General features: G+C 40.6%; 1 protein-coding gene across 1 annotated transcript in view; it reads right to left on the reverse strand.

Annotated features, from left to right (window-relative positions):
- TACR3 (tachykinin receptor 3) overlaps nucleotides 1-16,152 on the reverse strand; it is a gene marked incomplete at both ends in the record, with an annotated part of 52,527 nt that extends 36,375 nt beyond the window's left edge. Inside the window, one exon of the mRNA XM_081959974.1 lies at nucleotides 15,719-16,152. Within this exon, the coding sequence (XP_081816100.1) occupies nucleotides 15,719-16,152 (434 nt within the window). The remainder of the gene's footprint in view (nucleotides 1-15,718) is intronic.
- Between the last annotated feature and the right edge of the window lie 6,048 nt (nucleotides 16,153-22,200).

The raw sequence follows: 22,200 nt of genomic DNA on the forward strand, positions 1-22,200 counted from the left end.
TGGTCCCCTTCATGTTGACTTAGGAAGGTGGGGAATGGGACGTGCGCAGGAGGGAGGCTGGAGGGATCGTGCAGCGTGAGCCGCGGTCCCGCGGAGCGTCCCCTTCATGTTGACTCAGGAGTCAGGAAGGAGGGGAATTCCCCTCCTTCCTGACTCCTGAGTCAACATGAAGGGGACCGCGGCTCACGCTGATGACGTCACCAGCCTCACCAGCTGTAAAGCTCACCGCACGTCACTGTATCAAAGATGTATCAAAAATGGATTCCAACACCACCATCTTATGTTAGCCAAGAATATATGACTTGGATCATAGCCAGCAATGTTTCTTGACATTGGCCAACTGATGGTTTAGTGAAGAAAAGCAAGACAGAAGGACTACAATGTCTTAATAGAATAGTTGCTAGCTATGGTAATTCAGACTCATGTTGCCTATAAACATGACTAAATAACTATCACAATGAATAAACTCCAGTGGCCTTATTTTCCATTCTTTATTTTTTATAATTACCTCTTTAAAGTCATATTATCCTTGGGCATTGCCATATATTGTTGCAGGGAATTATATCAGTTATAGCTACACAAGATGGTGACAAATGTTTTGATGGTTTACTAGTGATCACATACTAAATTAGAAACCTGATTGCAATTCTATCCCTCATAGCTACTTGTTAATTGCTGCCAAAACAAAAGATAAGACAGATTTCTTTCTCTGCTATTGTCACAAGCTGAGCAATGTCACAAGATTGATACCCTGGGATTTGTCTTAGGAGATCAAGAGCAACGACAGCACGTCACATCTTCACAGAGCTTCAGTGATGCATAAACTCTAAGGAAGTGAAGAGATACTAATGTGATGGTTCCCAAATCAACTTTATTGCATGTGTTTGAATCCTTAAACTGTGCTATTCATATAGAGATGCAATACTCCATGGAGCCTAGCCAATCCAGAACTTTTCCAAGTAGAAATTAGAAGATTGAGCTGCATTTTCAGCAGTTCCCTCCTGACTTTATACTGACGCCAGCTTTGAAATGGATGCAGAAAGAAAAATTGTCTGATGGACAATTCTGAAAGTCATAAAACTTCTGATGACATTAGCAAAATATTGTAGTGCACATAATGTGCCACAATGAGGATTTGACGGTAGAAATATGGCATGGAGCCCTCATAAGAATGCATGTAGCACAGGCTTATACATTCTTCAGCGCAACACATATATTCCTGTAATTGTGCTGCAGACACTCTTGCAAATGCTTTAAAGAGTTGCACTTGGGTGCCATGTACACACCACAATATTCTCTGACACTTCTTTTCACCTCTGAATCAGAAGTCCTAATAATAGAAAACTTTGAGAATGATATTCATATAGCCATCAGGGGATGAGCTTTGCGCTGACGTTGATATCATTCGTGTGTGTGTGTATGAAAATAAGGAAGACGGGGGCTTCTTGATCAGAAAGGTTGGTGGTTCGGTGGTTCGAATCCCTAGCACTGCGTAACAGAGTGAGTTCCCGTTACTTGTGGAATGACCTCCCCCGTGACATCAGGATTACTTCCGATCTCCGCTCCTTCCGTGTACAGCTGAAGACCCACCTCTTTCAATTATCTGGCCTGGCTCAATCGTAATTATTCTTATTCCTCCTAACTGTTTTAAATTGTATTTTAAACGTTAAATCTTATTTTTATATCGGGTTTTTACAACTGGGGTATTTTAATGCGGGTCTTTTAACTGTCTATATGATGTAAATTGTTTACCTCCTCCGAGTCCGTGTTTGTGTATCTGTATGTATGTTTTGTATGTACGCCTATGTGTTTTATATATTTTCTGTGTTTTATATGCCCCATTGTACGCCGCCCCGAGTCCTACTTGGAAAGGGAGCGGCTAATAAATTCAAACTTATTATTAAATTCAAACTTATTATTACTTGTCCCAGCTTCTGCCAACCTAGCAGTTTCAAAGCATGTAAAAATGCAAGTAGAAAAATAGGAACCACCTTTGGTGAGAAGGTAACAACGCTCCGTGCGCCTTCGGCATTTAGTCATGCCAGCCACATGACCACAGAAACGTCATTGGACAGCGCTGGCTTTTTGGTTTTGAAATAGAGATGAGCACCGCCCCCTAGAGTCGGGAATGACTAGCACGTATGTGCAAGGGGAACCTTTACCTATATATGAAAAATGATCCTCTTTAGTTAAAGAGTAGTACTCCGTACTGCTGTATATGACATGTTGTAATGTGCTCTAAGAGTAACATTGAGGAATAGGAGAAAGAGGCACAACCAAGACAATGGTCAGACAAAAACCATTTGAGTCAGAGGAAAAGAAGATAATTTGAGAAAGTGTCTCAGGTTTGATCCTTTCTAGTTCCTTTACAGATGAAGGAACGGAGAGTAGAGGTGCATTCAGACTTTGCAAGAATCTTTTATTGTAACCCTATCAAAAAAGTAGTGCATTCGTAAATTTTGTTTCCTAGCCTGGTCTACCTCAAAGGCCTTCAACAAATTTAACCGAAATGCAAAGATAGCCACAGGTGTCCTGAATATTTATTTCAATAATCATACTCCATTGTTTATTATATTACTGGAGGTGGGTGTTGATTTCACTAACCTCATAATCTTTCAAGGGCCATTCTGCATTTGGCTAAACGTAATGGACTTAACTACAGTATTTCTAAACTGTCACCAATGAACTCAGTTTCAGAACTAAGAATCAATCCCCTGCCATGTGGCACAAGGACTTGTCACATTCATGACTTAGGTTCTAGTAGGGCAGCCCAGTCCAAATCTAAGTTTTGCTCTGAATGCTCTGCTGTGATCGAAATCTAAGGATTATCTCTGCATATCGACTAGATGCTTTGCTGGATTGATGCACTGATTTAAATTACAGTGTAATTTTTCTGGGCAGCATCCTCACCTGATCGATTGTGCAGCATGTTTTTATATCCTTATAGATATAGACAGATTGCGGCAAACTTAAATATTTAAAGACTTTCACTTCATTATTTGGTACCATTTAGTTCCAGGAGATGCTTGTCCGAATTGGAACAATGAGTCCTTCACCCAGAAATTTGATATGGTTTCACTAAAGCCCCTTCCCACTTTGTTCATGTGTGCCAATATTGCAGTGGAATTATTTATCTAATGTTAACTATTCAACAAGTATCTTTTGAACACAGCTTTCCCCTTGCCCAGTGATGGTGAACCTTTGCAGCACCAAGTTCTGAAAAGTTCACGTGGAAATGTTGCACGTTCATCAGGGCCACACTCCGGAAAAACCAAACAATCAGCTGGCCAGTGTGCATGCGCAAGCCAGTTTTTGGTACTGCCATGCGCACAAAGGGATCACACTCTGGAAAAGCCAAACTTCCGGGTTCTAGCATGCATGCACACCTGACGATCAGCTGGCTGGCATGAATGCGCAGGCAGGTTTTTGGCACTCCCATGTATGCAAAGGGATCGCACTCTGGAAAAGCCAAACTTCTGGGTTCTAGTGCACATGCACACCCATCAATCAGCTGGCTGGTGTACTTGCACAGGCTGGTTTTCGGCACTGCTGCGCACGTGAAGGACAGCTGATCATCACATGTGCACGCGTGCCAGAAACCTGGAAGAGAGGCAAGGCTGCACAGAATGTGCATGGCTTCATGTGCCACTTTGGACACGTGTGCCATAGGTTCTCCATCATGGCCCTTGCCTGTTACAGCATCCTGCCAATTTTTCTGGAAGAAAGAACCTTTCATAATATTCCTGTGTAAGACTGGCTTTGTTCTTGTCTGCTGGAAGAAAGGGAGTTTCTTGTGTGTTCTTGCAATGCCCCATATGCACAGTTTAGCAAACTGAATTAATCATGCATTCTCCATCTACAGTCATGTTAGCTCAGGGGAGGAGATTATTAGCTTCCCCGTCACTGACAAATCACCAGGTATTTCCAGAGGGATCATACAGTGTGTTCTAATTGCTGCAACTGTTAGACATTTAACTGTCTAGCAATTTTGTTAATTTGCATGTTTTTTTAAAAAATTGATTTGCCCGTCTATGTACGTTTTTATTTATTGTTCTTTAGCTATGTTAATATGAACATCTCTCTCTTTTTCCGGTTCATATGCTTTGCTCTTTTACCATAAAATCAATTAAAATAAAGTTGCTAGAAAATTAGTGTTCTTGCTACAACCGGCAGCAGTGGTCATTCCTGTTCCCTTTCATGCATTACAGCTCAAGCAAAGCAATAATTTGGAAGAACTGCTGTGTTTTACATTGACTAGCAATATTTATTCTCTTCATCCTCTTGAAATGAACTCTTTAAATCTCTGCCCCTTTACTATTGGAAACGAAATAATGTTATTCAGACTTTTATCTTCCTTCTCTGTGAAATACACTATTATTATAGAAATATTTTATCCTGCCCTGTCACATGAAAAAAAAATAAAAACAGCATTTGTGATGGACATGGTTGAAAATAAATCCCATTATTTTTAAAGCAAGCAATAAAAGAGGGCAGTTAAGGAAACCAATTACAACATCAAAACTTGGCTTTAAAAACTTATCTGAATTTGGAAAGTTTCTTAGCTAGGCAGTTGGAAGAGCTTGAGCGGCAAGAAGTAAGAATTCCATAACTTAGAGGCTTGAAAGTATGTTCTACTGTAACCAGCGTTGGAGATTTTAACAGAAATCACTAGCCACCTTGAATTATAAAGGTAAAGGTTTCCCCTGTCCAGTCATGTCCAACTCTAGGGATTAGTACCAGTGGTGGGATTCAAATGTTTTTACTACCGGTTCTGTGGGCGTGGCTTGGTGGGTGTGGCTTGGTGGGTGTGGCAGGGGAAGGGTACTGTAAAATCTCCATTCCTACCCCATTCCAGTGGAAGGATACTGCAAAATCCCCATTGCCTCCCAATCAGCTGGGCTCGGGAGGCAGAGAATAGATGGGGGTGTGGCCAGCCAGAGGTGGTATTTACTGGTTCTCTGAACTACTCAAAATTTCTGCTACCGGTTCTCCAGAACTGTCAGAACCTGCTGAATACCATCTCTGGTTGGTACTCATCTCTATTTCTTAGTCGAGAGAATCTGTATAGTCTGAAGACACTTCTGCAATGATGGTGCCAACATGGCTTGAATTATACTAAAAAAATTGGTAACCAGTACAACTGTTTTCATCATATCCTCACGTATGGGAGCATCAGCTAACTTTCTGTTCAATCTGGACCAACTAAAGGCAGCCTGTTAGAAAATGTATAACAATAATAACTCAAGTCTAAAAGAAATGTGCCACCAAGGCTAAATAGAAGCAGGGTCTGCTAGGTGGCATATTGGCTAAAACTGGACAAAATCTATCTGTCCAGTTGCAAACTCGGTGATAAAAAAACAATTATTAAGGATCAATAAGCTGTGATGTTTGATTCTAAAGGTAAATGCTATCTCACCCAAAAATCTTCGTATCCTGGAAAACTTGTCTTGCCTAAAGCTCTAATTTATCTGGATTAAACTTCAATTTGCCCTCATTACGCTGTAATTACAACCAGTAGTAATTCAGAATAGAAACAGACTCTCTAGGATGTGATAGAAAGAAGAGTGTGCTGTAGCTTGCATGCCAGTTACAGCTCAATCCAGATCTCCATCTGATGTCTTCAAGTGTTTTTGTGTGATTTTAGGAACTGCTGTGAAGGGAGTTCTTTTACCAGCCTGTGTGTTTTGTGCAGTGTGTCAGAATTAATTTTACAGTTTTTGTGCTGAAGGAAACAGCTAGTAAAAGTTGGCATGTCTCACTTAACATCCGCCTTGTTTAGCATTAGACATTCTGGTCCCAATTATGATCATAAGGCAAGGACTACTTGTACTGGCAAGCACTCAGATGCTAAGAACTGACCATTAAGGATCTTTGTTGTAGGCAATTAAAGGTGGCTTTGGCAAAGATCCTTCATTTAAACAAAGGAATTATTTTAAGAGAATAATTTAAGAATTGGAAAGGACTTTGAAGATTTTCTAATCCAATCCCTGCTCAGGAAATCCTATACTATTTCAGACAAATGGTTGTCCAATACTTTCTTAAAATCCTACAGTGTTACACCATCCACAACTTCTGGAGGGAAATTGTTCCACTGATTAATTGTTCTCAGTGTTAGGAAATTCTCCTTAGTTTTAGGTTGGCTCTCTCCTTGAATAGTTTCCATCCATTGCTTCTTGTTCAGGTGCTTTGAAGAATAGGTTGATCCCCTCATTTTTCTGGCAGCCCCTGAAATATTGGAACACTGCTATCATATCACCCCTACTCCTTCTTTTCATTAAACTAGGCATAACTAATTGCAACTGCTCTTCATTTGTTTTATCATCCAGTCCCCTGATCATCTTTGTTGCTCTTCTCTGCATTCCTTCTAGAGTCTCAACATCTTTTTTATATGAACATCTATAAGAACATCTATAAGAAAACAACCAAGCTTACAGAGCATCAAGGACCCACCAAATACTATTTCTGAGGTCACTATCCAGAGCCAGCAATAAAATTGATGCGAAAGACTTACTCCATTCTAGCTGGAAAGCTTTACTGTCTCCATAATAAAAGAACATTTGTTCATGTATAATCCTGACCATGCAAAAAAACACCCTTAAAAAAATCAAAAGGAAGTAAGTATATATTACAGTGAGGAAGACTGGGAGAGAAGTGCATTATTGAATGGCAACATTTACTCTGGAAGTTGCACTAATGTTATTTTAAGCCTTTAAGAATTACTCCTGGAGGTTGGAGGTGGTTTTCAATGATTTCTGATTTTCTGGCCCGAGGCTGGAAATAGTTCTCAGTACTTTGGCTTACAGAATATGCTTAAAGGTTAAACTTGTGTAACAGCAATCTCGTGTTTGCTGAATGGTACTGGGAATATTTGTCTTGCACTAGTAGGACTGTAATACATTTCTCTCATTATTTGACAGTCGCACGAATCAAAAGAGGTCAAAAACATTTCAGAATGCCGAAATTCAAAACTTGTTCAGAAAGACAGGTATCCGCTGAACTCACACACAGAAGAATTTTCTCCACATCTAACTGAAGTATCTCCAAATGTTACCATTTGGGAACGTTATAATGAAAGGGCGACTCTACATGAATGAAAAAATGCTGTTTCATAAATTAAATGCTGTGCTGGGACATCCAGATAAAAAATGCCCATTTCACAAAAAGTTGGTTAAGTAAGTTATGAAAAATAACTTACTCAGAAACATGAATCCAAAGCAAAAGTGGACTCTGGATGTCAAATCACAAAACTGCCCCTTTGTACATTTTTCTAATTGAAGATAACTCCTAAAGACATGTCACCTGCCATGAACAAACATATATCCACCAAGATTTGTTTCTCTCTCCCTTCTGAATCTCCACCTATCCTATTCCTTGGATTTCTTCTATGCTACCTCCCCTAGCCACAAAAATCTACTTAGATCACTCTCCTTCTGAAACATCAAACAATACACACTATTTTTGTATGTATGTATGTATGTATGTATGTATGTATGTATGTATGTATTGTATTGTATTGTATTGTATGTATGTATTGTATGTACTGTATGTATGTATATGTGTGTGTGTGAGTCCCTTTTGGGAGAGGGGGCGGTCTAAAAATACGAAATAAAGTAAAGTAAAGTAAAGTGTGTATACATATATATATATATATATATATATATATATATATATATATATATATATATATATATATATATATATATATATATATATATATATATATATATATATATATATATATATATATATATATATATATATATATATATATATATATATATATGTGTTACAACCCCTGGTATGCCTATACAACACACACACACACACACACACACATATATGTGTGTGTGTGTGTGTGTGTGTGTGTGTGTGTGTTTGTCAAAGCACTTGGTATGCCCAAATATGGGAGGGAGCATGATGCTTCCCTTTTGCCTTTCAGCCCCACTCCAGGAACCTTCCAGGCAGAAGAACTATTTTTGTGTGACATTTTTGCTGATAAATAAATAAAGGGAGATTAGTATAGATCTATTTCAAGCTAATTAGCTCTCATCAGCTAGCCATACCCTTACTGGGATTCGAACTTGGGCTGTTTTTACATATTAGGCAGTCATATTAACCTCTAAGCCACAAGCTCTCCTCCCTTATCATTTATTTATCAGCAAAAATGCAGCACACACAATCACAAACACACATACATACGTGTTCTGATTGTGTCCTTTTAAAAATGTTTTTATTTGTGAGCCCCCACAAATAAAATTGGGCAGTGTACAAATTTAATAATAAATACAATAAAATCTTCAACTTGAACTGCTTTCCGTTCTCCTCTTTTAAAGCTGCACTCAAACCTGCTCTGAATTTGGATAGCAATGGACTCTCCTTCCCTAACCTCATCTCTTCCCTTGTCCAACATAATTTTGTACTCCCAACTGGCTCCCCTGTTTCTTCTTTCCTAGACTATAACTAGTAGCCAGAAGTAGACAAGAGAGAAGAAGGAAGGATGGATTGGTTGAATAGTAAGAACGCTTTGCTATTTTTTTAGCCAGGGATTATAATCAAGTGATGAGGAATAAAAGAAACTGATTGAAGTCATCTGTCTCAGAGAAAGCATTTTAAAATATGTAAAATGAGAGCACACTATCTTAATTTTATTTTTAATGTAGTCTTTTTTATTTTAAAAAACAGTAATTGGAAAATGTGCTTGAGGCGTCAAAACATCTTAAGCCTTCTCTATAAAGAATGACATATTATAAAAAAAGTATATCAGAGGGGGGAAAAGACAGCATGACAATGGAGAAATATATGCAATTAGTCTGCTTTGCACCCAAGTTATGAAAATAGAATATCAAAACCTTCCCTCCAGCAAAGTCAAAGCAAGTGAAAAGAAGATTCACTCCTTAGATGAAGTATCCAAAGAGTTTCATGGAAAATGAAATGAATTTCGAGATAAGTTTAGCAAGTTACTTTCCCTATCAGCTGGCTTTCTGACTGTCACTTGTAAAATATTTCGAAAGCCTCAATCACCAGAGATTGGTCAGCCCTTGGCTGGTCAAAAATCTTTACTTTGAAGTGATGGACCAACCAACTGAACTCAGTTCAATAGATGCATACCCAAACAATGAAAGAAGTCCAGGAATTTAATCAGGATACTGAACGGATCTCATCATTCTATCACTAGCCCAACTTCATGATTACCTGAAGTATAACTTGAAAGGTGGAGAACAAAGTTGTTGTTGCATATGCTAAACAACTACATGCAGATAAGAACAATTGTCTGATCTACTGCATGCCATTCAAACAGAATGCCTGTTAATAAGATGGACACAAGTCAAGGACTATATAAGTAGTCTCTGAGAATTGGAAGAGGGGGGGGGACAGAGGGGGGGAGGGAGAGAGAGAGAGAGAGAGAGAGTGAGTGAGTGAGTGAGAGAGAGAGAGAGAATGAATTCTTTACAGTCAAAGGGGAATTTTAACCAGAGCTTCCCCTCCCTAATGGCTGGGAGGACAATGAAAAAAAGAGGTAGCCAATCAATAAAAATGTATTGTTGGAGACAACAATCAATATTAATGTTAAAGTTGAGCACTGAAGAAATTTGAATTTTTCTTCCTCCTTACTCTGCACACAACTGAGAGAAAGAATTTCAAGAGGCTATGGATGCACCTTTCCACGTGTATTACAGAAATGTATACATTTTAACATCAACAAAAAGGGAGAAGGCTCAAACGCCATTTTTCTCTGTCAATATTTCAAGCCAATTGAATATAGATTAATTGGAAGTTTTCTTTTACATTTTTAAGATACTTTATTTTTATGAGCTTCTATGAACTTGGGGGAAATTGAGGGCTCTTTGGCACAAGTGAATCAAGCAGCCAAGGATGTAAAGATTTATAGATGTGCAGATCTTAAGCATCATCTATCATTAACAACAGCTGATTCTCTTGCTACCAAGATAAGGGATTAAAACAGAGGAAATATCATTAATAAAGACATCAGTTTGGCTTTTTCAGCAAACAATATGCTGAGTTCTGAGAATATTGTTTTGATCCATTAAAAACACTCCCTATTTTATTTTATTTTTATAAATAATTTTTATTAAATGTTTTGATCTTTAAAAACAATAGGGAAGACACAGCAGAGGAAAAAAACACAATAAGACAAAACAAAACACAGAACATACATAACAATATACAATAATTTTATAGCTTTCTCTATAGGCTTTCCTTCTTAGCTTTTATAATTCTCCCTTCTGCATTGCCTTCCTCTCACTATAACCTTGTCCTATGATTTAACAAACATAGTATTAACACTTATAATAGTATTCATTATTTATATCCATATATATGTATTCTCTATTTTCTGTCTTGGCTTCTGTTTTCTAGCCACTTGTACATTTTATTCCATACTTTATAGAAGTCCAATTCTTCTCTTTCTTTTAGTTCTATTGTCATTTTATCCATTTCTGCGCATTCGAGTATTTTCCTGATTGTAGTTTCATCTGAGGGTGTATTGATTTTTTTCCAGTTTTGTGCGAAGGCAATCCTGGCCGCAGTGAGTATGTGTATGATTATGTATTGAGATTGTTTGTCCATTTTTTGATCCAGCAGTCCTAATAAGAATGTTTCTGGTTTGAGTTCTATTTTTCGCTCAGCAATTTCTTTTAACCACTTCCGAATTTTGCACCAGTACTTCCTTGTGATGGGGCACGTCCACCACATGTGATAGAATGTTCCAGGCTTGTGGTTGCATCTCCAGCAAAAACACTCCCTGTTTTAACACCAATCAGTGGCAATGTAGCAGAACAAATCAGTCCGTTTGTAAGCTTAATGGACCATATGACATTGCATCTGCATAGAAAAAAAAATTATTCCTGGATAAACACATCTCTCAGCATGATTACAGAATAATTAATTTAATGAAGCATGCTTCATAATCCTTTCCGTTATTCTGATGGAGTAAGCTTTGCAAGAAGATTATAGAAATATAGCAGAATCAGCTAAATATTTGAAAGAGACAACATTCATCTTAGCGTCAAACAAGGATTTACATTCAGCCTTCTTCATTGGCAGCTAAGGTGACTGACGGGAATGTACTGCTGAACTGACTTGTGGAGAGTCATCATGTAGACCCCAAGTCTGGGACCTGCAACTTGCCGTTAAGTGAAGTGGTCACCAAGTGAATCTGGGACTGTGCTTATGACTTTACTTCAGCTTTCCTTTGCTTTACAGACCTGTGAAAGTCCTACAGTAAATGCAAAGATTGGCCAGTTATTATTACAACACTGTCATAACTGTCACCAGTCATTAAACGAGGCAGTTGCTAAATGTGGGCCGTCTGTATTTGCTCATCATTTATTCACCACTTATAGACCAAAGTGATGCAATTAATTAATTTCCTTCAACTATAGCAGAGGTGTCGAACGTGATTTCATTGCGGGCCACATCAGGGTTGTGTTTCACCTTGGGGGGAGGAACCTGTGGTGGCCTGAGCACTCTGCCATCAAAAATTGACTCTTGAGCCCTGTTTTTGTTGGCAGAGGCACCGCAGGCCGGTCCTTCACTGTTTCCAGGGTGGCCCTGCGGACCAGATCTGGCCAACAGGCCTTGATTTTGACACCCCTGAGCTAGAGTGATGATGCAGAGCACATTTTTGCATTAGGAAAATTCCTACTTCAATTTCTGCTATCACCAATATGAAGTGGCTCAGAGGGAAGGAATGGTAAACACCATTCCATTAAAACACGAATGAACAGTTGCTGCTACAGATATACTGAATTTCTTACGAGTGTAAATCTCTTGATTGCTTTACCTAAAGCATTTATTACAGCAAACGACAAAAACTGTATCTCTAACGTGCATATCTCCAAGACACCGTCCAACTGCAACCCAAACTACTGAATGAATGTTAAGGTCAAAATGGCCCCAAAGCTACAAAATTTATATACACCCTGATACACACATACACACACAAACACAGTTTCCCCCCAAAATAAGATCTCCTTGCATAATAAGCCCAATCAAGCTTTTGAGGGCATGCACTAAAATAATCTTTCACCCGAAAATAAGCCCTTCCCAAAAATATTGCAACACAGCAGTAGCCACGAGGTGACTATACTCGCCACCTCCTGCACCTCAAAAATAATAAGACTTCCACAAAAATAAGGCCAAGTGCTTATTTTGGGGGTTAACAGTAAATAAGACCCTGTCTTATTTGGGGGGAAACACCCCCCCCCACATAAAAACAACCCTTATATAGTGATGAAATCCTCAATCTATACACCCAATTCTCCCTGCCAGCTAGAAATATTTATAGCAAAACAGCCCCAACACCTTCATTTACTAACCATTCTGAACACCTGCTCATAACCAGTCTGTCTTATTAAATAAGTTTTCAAATCTTTCTCAAATGCATCAAGAGTGGTAAAGCCAGAATGGGTCAGGAAGGGAATTCAATTGATGTAAAATTGACCCTACCGTTAGGCAAACTACCTAATGCCTTGAGCAGCAAATACTATAAAGAGGGATATGGGGATGATGTTAAAGAATAAAATAATATACTATATATAAGAGAAAAGCTAACCTACACTCTCTACCCACTACCAACCAAAAGTCATTCTAGCTTCTTTCTAGATGTAGAAATCCAGGTGGAAGCACTTTCTTTGTGCTTGACTTCAAAATCTCTTGCATTGGTTGAGTTAATGACTATTACAAATTATTTATTATATTTGCTTTCAACTTTCCTTCAAACCAAAAATAAGACAGTGTTAGGTTTGCAAGTTATTTAGCATCCTGACATTGACTGCAGCTATTTTTGCATATGCATATCTTATGTTTTTAATCCAGAATCTTAAATTATGTTGCTATTGTATTGCATCAGTATTAAAAAGTGAGCAATTGGTTAAGACTCTTCTCTGACAAGTTTCTTTCATCCTGGAACTCAAAGTAGCATACAAGGGATAGAAATATGTCTTGGTATAAAAATCTGGGACAGTTCAAGAACATTATTTTAATATATTTTATTATATTGTGTCTTTGTTCCATCTCACAGCTCAATGGAATCTTCCTGTCTTCAGGGTGAACATTAGACAGACCTATTCTACTACTTTTAAAAACTGAATAATGGAATATATTTAATAATGGATCTTTTTATCATTTCTCACACTCTGAGATTATGTAATCAAAATTGCGTTTGTTGTCTTGTCGCTTCATCTGTAATGTTCTTCAGGTTTTCAGCATTCAATTCCAGCTCCACTTTATTATTTAAAAACAGGAAAAGAAACCCTCCACAACATGAAATGAATCTCTCTCTGTGTAGATAGATAGATGGATAAATAGATGGATGGATGGATAGATAGATGGATGGAGGAATAGATGGATGGATAGATAGATAGATGGATGGAGGAATAGATGGATGGATAGATAGATAGATGGATGGAGGAATAGATGGATGGAGGAATAGATGGATGGATGAATAGATAGATGGATACATAGATGGATAGATACGGTAGATAGATATAATGTTAAAATAGACATTTATTTGCAAATTAATGTGTTACTTTTAGATTAAATTTTAAGGGAATTACAAGTGAGTTTTTGGTTATTTCTCCCTCTTTCTAGCCACCAAACTGATACAAATGATTAATTCAGAACAGTATCAGCAGGCACTGATGCTAGCAATCACCATGCATTCATTTGAAAGAAAAACATATGCCTATTCATAAGCAATCCATTATTTGCATTGATCCGCTAGTTAGAAATTAGCCTGAGTTAGATATGCAGATGCCCTTGAATGTCCTCCATTTCCAACTATAAGACCGAGTTACAGCAGTTTTCTGCTTATCTAATAAAACTTCATAGAGTAAACCACTTTTAGAAAAACTATATTTGAGATTGTGGAATAAGGTGGATTTTTGTCTGACCTGACATTTTCATTTTCAGCACTATTTTTTTTGCAAGTGGGAGGAGGGAGGAAGAGTCCAAGATCCAGCATCCCACAGTATTACTGGGTATTATTTCAAGTCCCATAAGGGGACTTCAGAAGATACAGGTGTGCAAATATACTATGGCTTTGCATCTCCCAAGGGAAGTGAGTCATTCATGAGATATCTTTTAGACTGCTGTATGGAGTTCCAAAGAGGGGCTAATTTTCAGCATTTCAAAGTATCAAATTCAAAGCACTGCAGAGTCCTAATCATCATTTCCAAGTGAAACAAACAAACAAACAAACAAACAAAACTAAGATACTTTTGAGAACTTGAAAGTGCCTGAATGGAAAACCCAGTCATAAATGTCTATGTCTCTCTAGCTTCCCCAGAAATAGACATGTACAAACAGGATTACTTATCAGTTAGCAGTACATTTTAGGAAATAGAATTATTTCTTCATATCAAAGATAACAGAATTTCCTGAATCATGATGTTTACTGCCCTTTTGCTTTAGATTTAAAAGGAAATAATAAGCACAAATGCAAAAGATGTAATATATAAGTGGCTACCAAGAACAACAAGTCTTATTCAGTCCTTCCTCAACTCCTCCAACCAGGATCAGGCTTACTTCCTTTTACCAGCACAATAGTCCTGAGAGGTAGTTTTAAACAATGAGATTTCTCATTTCCAAGAGAAATCCATAGTCATTGTCATACAGTAGTTCTCACCTGATCCACTATGTGCAATCCTGATTTATGCATTTGCAAGGTAACAATGCCTGCTCCTTGGTCTATAAGGAATGCATCTCCTTTATTACTTAGATATAATTACAATATGTTTATCTTCAATTAAAACAAGGGAAGGTATTATTCTGTTTGCAATTTTCACAAACACCAGGATCACAATAATTGCAAGCAGTTATGGGGGGAGGAACCACTAATTCAGCAGATCTCCAAGTGGGGTAAATGGGACGAAAACAGAAATTAGAACTGTGGTAGAAAAAGCGTACATAGAAAACTATGTTGGTGAAGCTTTTTAAAATTCAGTTTAAATCAACAATGTCCCCTCTATAGTTTCAAGAGGGTGGATTCCAGCTCTGCTAAGAAATATGACATTGACAAGAGGGAAATTTGAATCCTTTATTTCGATTTTGGCTTTGGTTTCCTAGAACTGATGAACTGGTCGGTCTTTATGGGTACTTCAACAGCAAGTGAGGACTAATCGGTCCGGAGAAAAGGTGTTGAAAAGGCTCCGGGTGGAAGGAGAAGCGGCTGAACATACTTGCATAGTTTGAAGAAGATCTGATGGGCCAACTGTCGCGATGGTTAAATAGAGCCTCCTAGGATGGGAAGGGAGAGAGGCTCTAAGTTAGAGCCTCCTAAGAGGGGAAGGGGAGGTTCGCCTCTTCGCACCTCTTCATGGTCCCACATGGCCAACCGCAAAAACCAGCTGCCCACCCGACGAATCGATCAGAAAGGTCGGCAGTTCGGCGGTTCGAATCCCTAGTACAGCTCTCCTACGCGAGCAGGGGGTTGGATTAGATGACCTCCAAGATCCCCTCCAACTCTGTTACTGTTTACTGAACGCACTCAGTTTTTTTTCCTAAGCTTTGGGGCGCCAAGGTTGATGCAAACTCAGGGCAAAAAATAAATAAATAAAAGAAAGGCAGAGAGAAGGCGGCGTGATGCCAGCAAACACGCTGGAGGTCCGGAATCGCTCGCGTCCTCTCCCCCCCCCACAACCCACCCAGTGCGCGGACCGTGGGTCACCCCGACCCTCCCCCGCCGCCCCGCTCTCACCTGTCCACCGCGATGACCGTCATGGAGTAGATGCTGGCGAAGACGGCGGTAATGGGGAAGAAGTTCTGGAAGCGGCAGTAAGCCTCCCCGAAGTACCAGTCGCCGTGGAGCGCGTAGATAAAGTTGACCAGGGTGTTGAAGGCGGCCACCGAGGCGTCGGAGAAGGCCAGGTTGACCAGAAAGGAATTGGTCACCGTCCGCATGCGCTTGTGGGCCAGGATGATCCAGATCACCACCAGGTTGCCAAAGACGGCCACGGCCACCACCACGCTGTAAGCCAAGGACCAGAGCGCCAGGCACCACGCCGGCTGCACGAACTGGTTGGAAAAGTTGGCCCGCGGCGACGACCAGTTATTCCCCGCTGGGGCGGACAGGCTCTCGTTCCAGCCGCCCAGCTCGGCGCCGCTCCAGTTGACCGCGGGGATGGAAGTCATTCTGGCTCGGAGGGACAGCCGGCTTTCCCCCACCTCCCGACCCAGGAAATTTGGCCAAGCGTCTGCTTGGGAAGTCAGAGGGTTTCCCCCTCCCCCCGAGTGGGCGCCGCGGCGGTTGCTCTTCCCCGGAATGCCGGTGGGAGAAAGGGGCGAATGGCCGTCGAAGCCTCTTATATAGCCTGGTGGAATCCGGAGTTGAGGATGATCGCCTCCATAGGCTGCTGGGACGGCTTCTCCCCTCCCTCCTTTGTTGGGTCCCTCCCCTTGGCTGGCTTTGGCGCTTTGAGCTCGGATGTCTCTTCGAGGAAAGCCCACCAACAACGCTTTGGGGGGGGGTCCTTTAACTGAAGCCCCCTCCGTGGCGCCCGTCTTTCCCACCGCCGGCGCAACGCAGCTGCTCCCCTTCTCTCCCACCTTTCGCCCGTCTGAACTCTCCTGCGACTCTTAAAAGCCCCTCGCCCGGACTCCGGGGCTAAGGATCCAAGGAGGAAAGATTGGCTAACCGCTCAAGATGTTCCCAAATTCCACCTAAAAATACTCAAACTTCACAGAGGGAACGTGGATTCTGGTCAAATGCACCTACATAGATGAGTAAACACCTGGTTGGTACCTGGATGGGAAGTTTGGGCTAGAGATTGATTAAAATCTGCCCCTCTTTCCTTTAGAAGCCAATCCATGAAAGGTCCAAGAGTCATGTAGGACTTGAAGGAGATTTTATTTTACATAACTCTGATCATTCCAAGACAGATCCCCCCCCACAAACACATTCTCTCTTGCTCTCTTCAATGGAATTCTTGCTCAAGTAAGTTTTCCATTTACAGTTGCTCTGCTTTTCTCAAGCATATTGTTTAATTCTCCTGAATAACAGCTTCTCTCTTTTTGTTTTTTTGTTCTTCGTGATCCTTCTAAAATGTGTCCTATAAAATCGAACGGGGGAACCTCCTACTGCACTCTCCTAAAATTCCTTTAAATTCAAGTCAGAAGTCATCAGTGTGATAGAGATAAAAACGGCACCTGTGATATTCCACTGGGAGAGGCAGAAGCTAAGTTAGGAATTCAAGCAGAATTTCTGAAGGAAGAAGGAAAGCTCCAAGCTTTTGACACCCGAGTTCTGGTGTATTAGGTGTTTAATGGATGATACATTTCACCCTCGTCACCCTCAGTTCCTCAGCTAATCATCGGGAAATCAAATGTCAGTGAATATTTGCTTCAGTGTCTAAGGTTATCTCTTATTTCTCATGAGAATATTACAAAGAGGGACAAAAGCGGCTTTTTATCTCTCCCGTGTTTAAATTTGAATGTAAGTATCAGCAAGTGAAGCTTTTCAGAGCAAAAAGATAATAAATCATTAATAGAACAGGCTCTCTATAGAACAGGCTCTCTATTTGACATTTATGAAATTCTAGAATCTCACAAAAAATTCAAAACCCAGGTTGATTTGTCTCTGGGAAGAGCAGGATGATCCAGCTGCCCAGGAAATTTTGTTCCCCAGAGCAGAAAGGTGGATTGGTGGCTCTTTGGATATTGCTATACACAACTCCAAGATCTCTTCATAATGGTCTTGTTGGCTTAGGTAAATTGGAAATGTAGTTCAACACTATTTTTTTTTTTGCTCTGCTCTAAAACAGAATACTGTAAGTCTATTTCAGGGGTATCAAACTCACATCATCATGGTGGCATCACGTGACGTATTGTGACTTCCCCCCTTCACTAAACTGGGCATGGGTGTGGCCAGAGCGTGGGCCAGGTGTTTGACAGCCCTGGTCTATATCATCCTCTACTTCAGTGTTTCTCAAACTTGGTGACTTTAAGTCCTGTGGACTTCAACTCCCAGAATCCCCCAGCCAGCTGGCTGGGGGATTCTGAGAGTTGAAGTCCACAGGACTTAAAGTCACCAAGTTTGAGAAACACTGCTCTACTTGATGACTTTTAAAGAGAGATAGTCATGCCTCATCTTAATCTTCCCTGTGTTAAATGTAGTCTGTTCTTTTACATTACAACGCAATGTGTGTTGACGGGGGAGCAGAGGTCGACCGCAAGGCCCCTCATTTGTGGGGTCCCACAGGGGTCGATTCTCTCGCCTCTCTTGTTCAACATATATATGAAGCCGCTGGGCGAGATCATCCGTAGTTTTGGGGTGAGTTACCATCTGTACGCTGATGATACTCAGTTGTACATTTCCACCCCAAACCACCCCAACGAGGCTGTCGAAGTGATGACCCGATGTCTGGAAGCCGTACGGGTCTGGATGGATGACAGCAGGCTCAGGCTCAACCCCTCCAAGACAGAGTGGCTGTGGTTCCCGGCTTCCCGATTCAATCAGCATATTCCATCGCTGACCATCGGGGATGAGCAATTAGCCCCGGTGGAAGGGGCGCGCAACTTGGGCGTCCTCCTTGACGATCGGCTGACCTTAGAAGATCACGTGGCGACCGTGGCAAGGGGGGCGTTCCTCCAGGTTCGCCTCGTGCGCCAGTTGCGGCCCCTTTTGGACCGGGAGGCCTTGCGCACAGTCACTCACGCGCTGGTGACGTCCCGCCTGGACTACTGTAACGCTCTCTACATGGGGCTCCCCTTGAGGTGCGCCCGGAGACTGCAGTTGGTCCAGAATGCAGCCGCGCGGGTTATTATGGGGAGATCGAGATTCTCCCATATAACACCTATCCTGCGCGAGCTGCACTGGCTTCCTGTGGCCTACCGGGTGCGCTTCAAGGTACTGGTTACCATCTTCAAAGCGCTCCATGGCACAGGGCCTAGTTACCTGCGGGATCGCGTCCTGCCCCATACATCCCTGCGACCCACTCGCTCACACAGGGAGGGGCTACTCCGGGTGCCGTCCTCTAGAGAGTGCCTGGGGACGGTGCCCAGGAGTAGGGCCTTCTCTGTGGTGGGCCCTACCCTTTGGAATGACCTCCCCCCAGACATCCGGACAACAACCGATCTTCGCTCCTTCCGTATGAAGCTGAAGACCTACCTGTTTTGTCAAGCCGGCCTGGCATAACGTTACTATCTTGCCACCCCAGGTCATTTTACAATGGGAAATTTTGTTTTTAATATTTTTGGGGTTTTAAACTTTGTAAGTATGCTTATTTATGGACTTTTTTACCTCCTCTGCACGATTTTATGGTGCTATCTTGATTATTGCTCTGTACGTCGCCCCGAGTCCCTGTGGGGAGAGGGGGCGACTAATAAGTTCAATAAAATAAATAAATAAATAAATAAATCTTACTTCTAGGGCAGGGAAGCAAACTTGAGTCCTAAAGTATGTTTTCCCATCGTCTTCACATCTACTGTGTTCATATCACACACACATCCGTGATTAATTTATCCATATTTACTTAACCAAATCAAGAGTCTGCATTCACAGAACACACTAAGCCATAAACAAATTGCATTTACTGGGTTCGCATAGCACATTGACATACAAACCAGTCCACTGTAGTGTATTATGGAAATAGTTTAGCATATTATAGAGATTAGAGAAATAGCACCAGCTAAGCTTCTACTCCTTTACTATCATACTTTTTAAGGATCTTTGCCTTTTTTTATTTAACAACAAAAACCACAACTTTTTAGATAGTGTATTTTGATTTTTCTCATATTGTCATGCATTACTTTTGATACTACTTGACAAGTAGAAAGGCATTATATATTTAAATGATTGGCAATTAGCATCTGAAGACATAGAATGTGTTCAAAAGTTGGCTGTCTCAGTTGGCATCTGAAATATTTCAAGTAATAAGGGAAATAGTACTGTTCAAGCTGCCGCGTTAATTTGAGCAGTAATGAGAGAAGGGTGGCTACCAATTATAAGACAAATAGTAATTAGAAGGCATTTCAAACTAATCAGTAATTAATTGTGGCCATCAAGATGAACAGAATGACTGATTTCTGAGACTGGGTTGGCTAAATGTACTTCACAATCATATCACTCAAGTAGTTTCTATAATGGGTTGGGCCTCGATATGGAATGGTTCTACTATTCTTTTAGAGCAAATTATAATAATTTATTATAATTATAAATATTATAGTGATATAGTAAATAGATATGCAGTGATTGTATCTATAACTATCAATAAAACTCAAACAGCTGTTTAGACAATAGTACAGAGGTTCAATAATCTAATGTGGCCATTTAAAAACAGCAAGGAAAAGGAACACGAAACAAATCGCAGCAGCACAACCCCCCCCCTCCTTCTCAGCTAATATCCTTGCAACTCTTTAAATTATTGTCCCTTTCTGGGTCTGTGTGTGCGTGTGCAATGAATGTTTATAGTTAATCTACTAATGTTAACTGACTGACACATGTTCTATCATTCTTGGCAAGTTTTCCTTCCAGCTCTCATTAGCTCTTTCCTCTCCCTCCATTCTAGAAGCAAGCACCAGTCTGGAGCAAATCCAAAGGAGAAGCAAAGTAATTTAAGGCAATTTGTTCGGTGTCCCAGGGCAAAAATAAAGCCAAGCCAATATGGGTGTGGCTGGAACCTGGCCTGTCAGAGATATCTGGTCTAGATTTACACCTCTGCAGCTTATGAAAACTCCTGTCTTGAACAACTGAGATAGACTGCAGCAATGAGCACAATATTGGATTTCAATAAGTGGCAAATGCTTTTTCAAGCTATGGTGTGCTTGGCAATCAGGGAAATGGGACTAAATCAATGCCAACATTGTAGGGGTAGATTGTGATACAGTCCGCTGCAAAGCCTGTGCTAATTCTGATTTAGGAAAATCTCATGAACGATTTTTCTGAAAGTTAGCTTTTTTAGCTTGCTGTGCTAATTCTTTTTCTTTGACCTTTCTTTCCCCCCTCATTCTGTACCTGAGCTAGTATCCTTACAACTCTTTTGCTGGTTATGAATTGTGATGTTTTCTTTTCTATAATTCTATACTACTTTTGCCTTTTATAGTTATAGTTGCTAATTGTCCCAAACAAGTACTCAATTTTATATTCTTACATGATGTATATTCATACATTCAAGTCCCAACAATGACAAATCAGGAAGTTAAGACAGTTTTTCCTTCCAAAATAATCTTCCTTTGGCTTCATAGACTTCTATCAGTTTAAAAGTGCCACAAAAGTTCTTCAAAGACCATTCTGAAAATGAATCAAAATGAGAGACAGAGAGACAGAGACAGAGACAGAGACAGGGAGGGAGGGAGAGGGAGAGAGAGAGAGAGAGAGAGAGAGAGAGAGAGAGAGAGAGAGAGAGAGAGAGAGAGAGAGAGAATGAACATATCTCAAAAACCACTGATTTTGATTTATACTGATTAGTAGGTAGCAACATGAGTTTAGATTTATCCTGTTTGGGATTCATTATACAGACAGATCTTTCTATGGATTTTCAACCCTCTACCAAAAATTAAACTCAGGGGCCATTTTATACTTGTGGCTCATTTACTAGATTTGATTTTAACATTAAAATTTGCCTGGAATTTTCATTCTTTGGTTCAGTCCAGGATGCCTTGGATCACTTTCCTAATCTCTAGGTCAGGTTCCTAAGTGAATCTTATCAAGGTAATAACCATGTTTCAAAATCCTAGGCCTCATTTATACAGCTACAAGTTTCTAATTGCCCTTGAGGTGATGTTTGCTATTTTATACCAATTACTCCATTCTACATTGCCAAATTTGAAGGCAGAGCTAAAAAAAAGAAAAAGAAAAAAAAACTTGGGTAAATAAAGGCCTCCCAGACTCTTAGTTTTACTACACAGTTTTCATGGCTCAGAAACAGGAATGGTTTAGTGCAGGGGTGTCAAACTCAATTTCATTGAGGGCTGCATCAAGGTTCTATTTGAATTTGGTGAGCCAGGGTGGGCGTGGCTAGGGTGGGTGTGGCCAGCTTCACGTCACACTTGTTGGGTGCACCTGCGTTGGCCCGAGTACTCTGCCAGTGAAAATAGGCTCCCGAGCTCCATTTTCGGCTACCACAGCCTCCTGCAACTCTCTGCCAGTGAAAACGGAGCTTGCAAGGGTCACACACACACCTCCTAAGATCCGCTTTCACCAGCAAAGGCACGGTGGACCGGTCCTTTGCTGTTTCCAGGGAG

This window comes from Natrix helvetica (assembly GCF_964273705.1).
Source record: "Natrix helvetica genome assembly, chromosome: 7".
Lineage (NCBI taxonomy): Eukaryota > Metazoa > Chordata > Lepidosauria > Squamata > Natricidae > Natrix > Natrix helvetica.